The 9,407-nt window shown below is 57.9% G+C and overlaps 1 protein-coding gene across 2 annotated transcripts in view; it reads right to left on the bottom strand.

Moving 5' to 3' along the window:
- The window catches only part of INPP5A (inositol polyphosphate-5-phosphatase A), a 178,345-nt gene extending 173,019 nt beyond the window's left edge, over nucleotides 1-5,326 (bottom strand). Inside the window, exon 1 of one of the 2 annotated variants that reach the window (XM_064716801.1) lies at nucleotides 5,163-5,324. In XM_064716801.1, coding sequence (XP_064572871.1) covers nucleotides 5,163-5,237 — 75 coding nt within the window. In that variant the 5' untranslated portion in view covers nucleotides 5,238-5,324. Of the gene's footprint in view, nucleotides 1-5,162 lie in introns of both variants that reach the window. The other variant, XM_064716800.1, reaches the window with a different exon arrangement.
- Between the last annotated feature and the right edge of the window lie 4,081 nt (nucleotides 5,327-9,407).

Raw genomic sequence — 9,407 nt, forward strand, 5'->3', positions numbered from 1 at the left:
TCTCCCTCTGCTCAGCTCTGCTGCTCCTGCCCTCCCCTGGCCAGGGCAGCCCGGGCTCCCCAGCGCCTCCCGGCCAGCCCAGCTCACCTGGGGAACGCTCCACACCGGGGGCATCCCAGGGAAACCACCCTCACCTGGGGCATCCCAGGGAAACACCACCCTCACCTGGGAAACGCTCCACACCGGGGCATCCCACAGAAACACCATCCTCACCTGGAGCATCCCAGGGAAACACCACCCTCACCTGGGGCATCCCACGGAAACACCACCCTCACCTGGGGAACCCCACAGAAACACCACCCTCACCTGGGGAATGCTCCACACCGGGGCATCCCAGGGAAACCACCCTCACCTGGGGCATCCCAGGGAAACACCACCCTCACCTGGGGCATCCCACGGAAACATCACCCTCACCTGGGGAACGCTCCACACCGGGGCATCCCAGGGAAACATCACCCTCACCTGGGGCATCCCAGGGAAACATCACCCTCACCTGGGGAACGCTCCACACCGGGGCATCCCACAGAAACACCACCCTCACCTGGGGCATCCCAGGGAAACATCACCCTCACCTGGGGAACGCTCCGCACCGGGGCATCCCAGGGAAACACCACCCTCACCTGGAGCATCCCACAGAAACATCACCCTCACCTGGGGAACGCTCCACACCGGGGCATCCCAGAGAAACACCACCCTCACCTGGGGCATCCCACAGAAACACCACCCTCACCTGGGGAACGCTCCACACCGGGGCATCCCACAGAAACACCACCCTCACCTGCTCGGGTACTCTCATCTTCCACTCCAGCTAGCACCAACGCTGCCCGACCTGACCCTAAGGGGTCAGCACTGGAATAGCAAGTTTCTTCTCAAAAGTCACAATGAATCAAACTCCACCTTTCACTCAACCTCACAGCTGTGGTTTGAAGGGAGGGCGCCTTGAATTGCAACGTGCTGCTCTTAATGCTTATTTAGAAATCAAAACCAAACAAATACATTTCCCATCCTGAAACATTTGAAACATTCCACAAAATTCAAATAATTATTCATTGGGGAAAGAAATCGGAAAAAAAAAAACTAAAAAGAAAGCCAAAAAACCTTTTATAGTTATCAGCAGCTAAATACACAGATGTCCAATACCAAAACAAACCTACACCCACTGCTTCAGAATCAGAAAATTAGGATCAGACATGATAAAGAGAGACTACACTGTGATCACCATCCATCAGAAGGCCAGGCTGCTTTAAAAAATTATTATGGGAACTATTTCTATTTCAAACTCAATTGATAGACTTCAGCTTCTAACAGAAGTAAAGAATACTTCAAGTTCAGAAGTAAAGAATACTTCAAGTTCATACTCAGAATTAAAGAATAAGTTTATTTATAATACTACAAACAGGCTTGAAGCAGGAAGTTCCATCCCTGCCCTCTGTGTACTTTAAGAAAAAGGGACACATTCACCCAATGTGGATAGGTGCAGGCCACCGTGCAGTGTCACAGCTCACTGCCCCACCATGGCACTGTCACATGAAGGCCAGTGTTGTACAGAGACAAAGAGAACAGGGGCTCAGGTAGGGCAGTGATGCTGTCAGTCATTCAGAATTCTGGGTATAGCACCATTCAGCAATTCCCTGGCACGCTTCTCCCCTCCTTCTCTTTTAGACTAATAAAATAACATGTTCTGGTTAATTTTTACCTACCTCGTCCTCACTGCACATCTATTCTGACTAAACCTGTCCTGAGAATTTAAGGATTACATACATCCAGTGCATGAAGATGGAAGGGTTTGGCAAGCTCTGACCTGATTTAGGCTCATACACTGCAATTTCAAAGACAACTGGAACAAATGAACTATTTTCCAACCTGGGGAGAAATGTCAGAACCTGTACAGCTAAGTCTGCTGGGCATCTTGGAAATCCTTTCCCTAAAGGCCTGCATGGAGACACTTAATGTCTGTTTAATTGTGTGGAGACGCAGTCTGTGATGGAAAACCAACACAGACGGTCAAAGTCACCTGAGAGTGACCCGGAGCAAGAGATGATCTCAGGTGTGAGCACCAAGGTGGTTTTCCAGCGTTGGTGCCTGCAGCAGGCAATCACACAGCACACACAAACTCCGGGGCAGCCGCAGCACCACTGCAGAGGGCGCAGCTGCCCCTGCAGCAGCCGCAGCCCCCGTGCTGAGGGCAGCTCTCTCCACCTGCTGCCCACAGCCCTCTCCAGGCTCTGCCGCAGCAAAAGCAGCACTCAGCTGTGTAGGAGCACCTGAACGGAGCGAAGGGGATGCACCAGACTGGAAAACACCATAGGGCACAAATTAAACCCCTGTACAGCAAAGGCAGGGCCAGGCAAATGCATTCTGTGCCCACCGCAGCACTCAGCTCACTGCAAGGTACATGTGAAATTTTGTCCATGCAGACAGAGGAAGCAAAGGAAGCAAGGAATCAGGGAGAGAGAGGATGGGATCACAGGTTTGGGTTGGGAGGGACTTTTAAAGATCATCTAATTGCATCCCCTGCCATAGGCAGGGGCATCTGAGGAGGGGGAAAAGAGAAAGAGTGACTCATGGGTAGTGTGAACTCCATCTTTTGTTACTGGGTATACTGTGATAAAGCCAGGAAATTATTCTACAGCAAGAAAAGCATTAAATGCTAACTAAACACAAAGGTACCAAAAATCATACACATTCATATTCATGAAATGCACACGTTCATGTAACTTGGAAGAATATTTGAAAACCTAATATTCCATTAATATTTTTAATGAAGCAGCAAAACTGCTAGAGGAATGAAATGAACCCAGCTCAGTCCCTCTTCACTTTGCTATGTTTATTCATGAGCTCCCAGGTCACCACTGCAACAGGTAATTAGTGGATGGGGATGGCTGGCAGGAGCAAACTCATATGTTATCCTGACCTGCTTCTTTCTGGCAGCCAGAGAGCAAAAACAGCAATTCTCCCCTCTTTGCAACAGCACAGGCAGGTCAGCTTTTCCTGATCTAGGAAAGACTGTCCCACCCAGGCCAACCTGCCTACCAAAGGTATTTTGAGCTATGAAATGCTGATCCCAAGAGCATTTGCACACACAAGCAAACAGTGCTCACACAAAACACACCCGAAGTGCAAACCACAGGGAGACAGGGCAGCCTGGGTTTGCTGGGTGGGAGGGAGCAGGAGGCCCCCCAGCACCAGAGCCCCCTGCCCAGACCCAGCGTGCCCCGGCAGCCTCGCACATACACGGGCACCTGCCCTGGAGCTCCACGGGAACAATGCTTCCCAGGGAACAATGCTCCCCAGAGGGAATAATGCTTCCCAGGGAACAATGCTTCCCAGAGGGAATAATGCTCCCCAGAGGGCTCTGGCCACTGCAGACGGGAGCCCAGCACAGGGCCACAGCAGTGGGTGACTGCAGGGTGCCCGGCCTGGCCACCCCATCTCCAGCACCCCTGCCCTGCCCTGCGACAGCACACGCTGTTACCCAGCCTGGAGCTCAGGCTACACCTCACTAAGAGTGCAGCGTTAAATTAAAATACATTTCACATTTCAAATCAGAAATCGAAAACATGAGTTAAAGGAATGGGAAGTGGTTTTCCAGCCCAGCTCTGGCACAGTCCATCAAAGCAAGTCCTTGTTCAGGACTGAAACCATTCCAGGTCACAGCAGAGAAACATGTTCCTCGATTGCACGGGAAGGGCCCAGCAAGCAGGAGCAGCCGCTGACAGCTCCCACACACAACTCGAGAGCCAAGCCCCCAAACCCAGCTCATGTCACCTTTCCTGCACCCAAACTGCACTAATGTAACTCCAGACGCCCGGCAGGCAGCCAGCAGTGCCAACTCCAACAGCCACACACCAGGACCACAACCACAGGCGTTCAGAGCAGGCTTTCCATGTCCCACCCTGCAGTGGAACCGATCCAAACAAGCCCGGTTTCGCTGCTGCAGGAAGCTCAGTTTCTGACGGCAAGGCAGCAGCTGGCTAGAGCTGGAGCGCGTTCCCCCGGTACAGCGAACACCGCTCAGCGAGCGCCCGCAGCCCCAGCACCCACCGGGAACGGGCAGGAACGGGCCGGGTCTGAGAGCCGGGGAGCCTGCGGGGACCCTGCCCCGGAGCACGGCGAGGCACACGGCTCACGGACAGCGCACAGAGGGGTCACCCCTCGGCTCCAGCCACGGGGGAGGAAAAGGCAGGAACCACCTGCTGAACACACCAGCATCACTCACACACAGAGGCCGCGTATGCCCAAGGCCACAACCACGGCAATCACTGGGAAATGAACATTTCACAACGTTATTTTAATACGAAGCGGCACGCCTAAGTGTAAAATTAACTGTCATGATAACAGTAAAAGTCCATTTAAGTTGAAGAAAAGGTGAACTGCATCCTTTGACTACAGCAGTTACAACCAAAGTGTGAACCTGGGTTAGGGCACCTCGGGGCTCTGTGCATCGGGCTTAGAGCAAAGCCCCTCCTAACACACAGCAAGAACAACACTCAGCGCAAGCCTGGACCCAATTCTCTGCCAGGGTGCATTACTTTATAACGAGCAAAGCCCCGGGAGTGCTCCCCTCGCTCTGTGGGACGTGTCCGCACTGCCCGGGCACAGACGGGCTTTGCTACCGGCTCCAGCGGCTCTCAGCAGCGCCGGGGTGCGGGAGCCCAGCGATGGTCATCAGCATCTGCCTTCATTCACGCACCGAACCGAGCGGAACCGAGCGCTCCTCGCCCTGCTCGCCCGTGCCAGCTGCGGCTCTCGCCTTATCGGCAGGGATGAGAAGCGTTCCGGAGCTCTGCCCTGTCACCACGCCGAGCAGAAATTACGCTGCATTTTGGTGCCCCGCTGTGCCCGGCGGCCGGGGAAGGGCGCCCGGAGGCGGGCAAGGCGCTTCGGGGTCTCTGCCGCGCCCCGGAGGGCCCCGGGCGCTGCGGGCGGTGCCACACGGGACCACCCCGGGCACGGGGACGCGGCAGCGGCGCCCCCTTCCCCCGGCGGCCGCGCCGCGCTCCGGCAGAGCCGTCCCAGCCGGGAGGCGCCGGGGCTCGGCCGGACGGGCCCCCAGCGCCGCCGGCACCGCGCTCGGGGCGGCAGCGGCAGCGCGGGGGGCGGGCGGCGCAGCGACCGGCGGCCCGCGAACCCCCGCTCGCCCCGGTGCCCGCGGTACTTACGTCGTCGAAGAGAGACCCGACGTTGGCGGTGACCAGGAGCACCCCGGCGCCGGCCGCGGCCGCCTTCCCCGCCATGGCGCGGGCGGAAGCGCGGCCGGGAGCGGCGGCGCTGCGGGGAGCCCGGGGGCGGGCGCGGGGCGCTGCGGCGAGCGGGGCGCCGGGCCCGCCCCGTCAGCGCAGCGAGAGCTCCCGGCGCGGGCAGCCCGCGAGCATCCGCGCCCTGCGGGGCCGCGGCTCAGCGCTCGCCCGCCGCCGCGCTGCTGCTGCTACTGCTGCTGCCGGGACGGCTCCCGCCGGCGGAGGCTGGCGCCGGGCCGCGGCGCATGGCAGGGCGGCGGTGCCGGCGGGGCTGTGCGGCGCGGTGCGGGCCGTGCGGGGCTCGGCGGGGCCGGTGCCGGTGGCCGGGGCGGGTCCGGGCGCTCCGCGGTGCCGCCGCCGCTCCCGGCTGTGCGGGCGGGCGGGCGGGCGCGCCGGGCTAGCGCTCTGCGCGCGCGACGTCACCGCCGCCTCGCGCCGCTCTTAAAAGGGCAACGCCACCCGCGGCGGGCGCGCGCACGCCCGGCGGCGCCGTCCCCCGGCCCGGCGGGGCCCGCGGCGGAGAGCGCGGCCCGGGGGACTCGGCGGGGGCGGCTCCCCGGGGACCGGGCGGGGCCGGTGCCGCCCCACCTGCGCGCAGCGGGGCCGCCCGCCCGGTACCGGGGCTCGGAACGCGGCGGGGCGGGCGCTGCCTCCCGCGGGGAGCGGCTCCCCAGGCCCGGCGGCCCCTTCGGCAACCGGGGTCTGTCCCCGGGGACGGAATGAGATGAGCCACCGTTGGCCCCGGCGGTGGCACCGCCCGAGCGCGGCTCGCGGGAAGCGGTACCGGTACCGGCGGGGCCCGGCGCGTGTCGCGATAGGGCTCTGTCGCGAGGGGCCGGCGAGCTGGTGGGTGATGCTGGAGGAGCATCCCGCCGCTCGCCCCGGGAGCGCGCACCCCGCCGGGGGCTGCGGTCCGTGCGGAGCCCGCGGGTGCCCCAGAGCCCTCTGCAGCTCACGGCAGCCCCCGCGGCGGAACAAACCTGCCCGGTAACTTTGCCAAAGAAACCCGAGAAGTGACAGAGCCCCGTGCGTGACCCATCCCCGGCGGCGGCCCGCGTCTCCCTGCTCGGGGACAGGGACACCGGGCGCGGAGCCCCGTGCCCGAGCTGGGGAGCCGGGGCAGGGCGCGGGTGGCGCCGGGCTGAGGGGACAGTCCTCTCCAGGCTCCTCAGTGGCAAACTATCGGGCAGGGATGCGGCTGGAATGGCAAACGCCCTGCCAGATCCGGAGCACCGGCCCTCCTTGTCAGAAGGTGCAAATTAAATACACGGTTAAATGAAAAGGATATTGAAATTCTGGAATTCTGCTTCATCCATGGGATACTTGCTGACCTCCAGTGACCTGTGGCACACAGATAGATGCCATGCAGAAACAGAGAACAGTGCTGGACTTCTCTGGAAAGTCTGCTGCAGGGTTTTGGGCAGCTCCTGAGACAACTGCATAAAGTTGCACTGTAGATACAGTGATCTTACGTGGATGCAGCTATCAGAGCTGTCGAAAGTGAGCTGATCCAATACACCACCCTGGTGTACCGTTATATATCCACAGACAGGGGAAAAGAAAATAAATCGGGGAAGGAACTTTTGCTGCTGTTGTGTTTTTGGCGCAGTCTTACAGCGTTCGGCCGGCAGCGATTACATCAAAGGCAGGGTGTGCTGGAGGGAGCCGTGTCAGGTTACACCAGCCGGAGAGGGATCCCAGGCCCTGTGGCATCCCGGTGAAACGTTTGGCAGTGCTCAAGAACAGGAAACTAGAATGAGAATAACCCGAGGAATCGGCGCTGCGATGTGCAGGGACTCTGCCAAGTGGCAGAGGCAGCTCTGCAGTGTGGGAGCATCGCGGCTGCACAGCAGCGGAGCGGCGTCCCACCAGCGCGGGCTGCAGGCTGTGAGCCCCTCGCCTTCTGCACACACAGGAGAGGGTAAAAGCTTAGCAACAGGAGCATCAAGAATCACAACGCACACAAAGCATGTTCAGAGGAGTTCCCTGGCTTTGGCCAGTCAGGGGTTATCGTGGAAGCTGTTTCCGAAAGCAAGGAACGCTGAAGTGGGTGAGGTGCAGTGGTAGCTGAGAGCAGCAGCCGTGGGGAAGCACAGGGCGGACAGAACATCCCACACGCCCACGGAGGAGCCAAGGGGACGGGAGCAGCCCAGATGGGCGGCCTGGGCTGCTACAGGAGCCAGTGCAAACGTGATGGAAGATGCAGGGGAGGGCTAGAGCGGACGTGAGCTGGTTTGCAAGGCAAATTGTGCGGGGCTGATACTTTGGTGCTTGTTAAATTTGGATGAACAAGATCCATACCTGCGCTATGTGGGAGCAAACTAACTGGGAAAGTCCATTTTAATATGAAAGTTTGCCCGTGGCAATGGGGAAATGAGCTCTGAGTAAAGCGCTCGTAAAAGGTGAGGGCTGAGTTCTGTGTCCTGACGTGAATGTTAAACCTCAGTGGGTGCTGCAGAGCTGATGCTTTCTTTCATCTGCTGCACAGGATAACTCCCAGAGGGGGTGGCACAGTATAACGGTGGGGAAATGGGAGAAGGATGAAAATGCCACTTTGCATCTGTTCAGTGGGCAGGGGCTGTGGCTGCCCCAGCTCCAGCATTCCCAGCTCTGACCCTGAACTGAGTCCCACGGGCTCAAGGGTCAGATGCAGGTCAGATCCTTCCCTTCCTCCCCACGCAGAGCTGGAAGGCCGGTGGGAGCTGGTCGGTGTGTTCTGTAGGGAAAACACCACTGCTAGCCAAGGCTGCCTCGAGTTCCCTGTCACTCCTTCCCCAGTACTTAAAACCCAGACAGTGTAGTCTGAGTGTTTCCAGTCTTGGTGCCTGCCTTGAATGCTAAGATTGAGCAAGACAGCTCAAGAATCAGGTTAGTTTTTACTAAGGAGCTTTGCAAGAAAGAGGGGGAATGTTCTGCTGGTTTGGCTTAGATATGGAGCCTCAATATCTTTAACCATCACTAATGATTGGTCCTATGAGCTGTTGCGATTTTCCCTCAGGGCGAAGCTCCCATCTCAGTGTCCCACAGCTGCAGTGCCATTTGTATTTAGAGCCTTTTGCTGTGGTTCTGGGCAGCTGCCACTGATGAGTTCAACATGGAAATTCCAGGTGATGCACAGTTCACAGCTGGCACGCGCGTGCTGCCTGCTCTGTCTCTGGAGGACGGCAGAGACCAGCGCTGTCTGCTCCCACTCCAACAGGAAATGTTGTTCCTTCTGTTACATTGGATATGGAGTCCATAGAAACATGGGCTGTTCTCTATAACCATTACAATGCCATTTATTTTATTTAAAACTCTTTTTTGAAATGCTGCATTTGATCAGGTCTGTGACACAGATGAGAAGATTCTTTGTGTTTCCTGGAGGGGATGTCCTTTACCCCAACAAGCATCAGTCCATGCTATGCACTGAAAACATTGCTTTAAAACAAATAAATGAAATACTGAATTTGTTATTCAAAAACAATTTCCAGGTGCGCCAGGATGTTCCCCAGTGTGCTTGAAACTATTTGGATGTTTCTGTTCTGCTTACAGCCAGGGTGATTTACAGGAGGGACAAGGCACACTTTGAGGGCAGTGAGGCACTGAACAGGTTGTCCCAAGAGGTTGTGGCTGCCCCATCCCTGGAAATGTTCAAGGCCAGGCTGGGTGGAGCATGGAACAGCCTGGTCTGGTGAAGGTGCCCATGGCAAGGGCTGGTCCCTTCTGACCATTCTGTGCCTTTTGCAGTGGGTAGGATGTGATTTACTTTATGCTGAGCGTCCAGGAGTGAATCAGGGCAGAAAGGACATCACAGGCTGGTGCCTTCAGTGAGGCTCTGTTTCTTCCAGCTGCTCCAGAAGTGAAATGCTGCTGCTGTTCTTTGGCAGGGGCAGCCCGTGGGTGCCTCGTGCAGCTCCTGCAGTGAGGTGAGGCCAGGGGAGCAGCTCTCATCCCACTCCAAACAAACAACATCGGGGCAGGTGGGGAAAGAGCAAATGGTGGTGTGCACCTTCACTGCCCTGGGCAGCTGTGTCAGTGTTTGTCACCCTCAGTGACGAAGTACACAGGAAAAGGGATCCTAAGGAAAAGGGGTGGTACACACAGGAATAAAACTGAGGACTCACAAATCCCCTCCTGTAACAGCAGGAATCTGCACTGCCTCTGCAGCACCTCCACAGTATCTCAGCA

This window comes from Zonotrichia leucophrys, chromosome 6, assembly GCF_028769735.1.
Source record: "Zonotrichia leucophrys gambelii isolate GWCS_2022_RI chromosome 6, RI_Zleu_2.0, whole genome shotgun sequence".
NCBI classification, from domain to species: Eukaryota; Metazoa; Chordata; class Aves; order Passeriformes; family Passerellidae; genus Zonotrichia; species Zonotrichia leucophrys.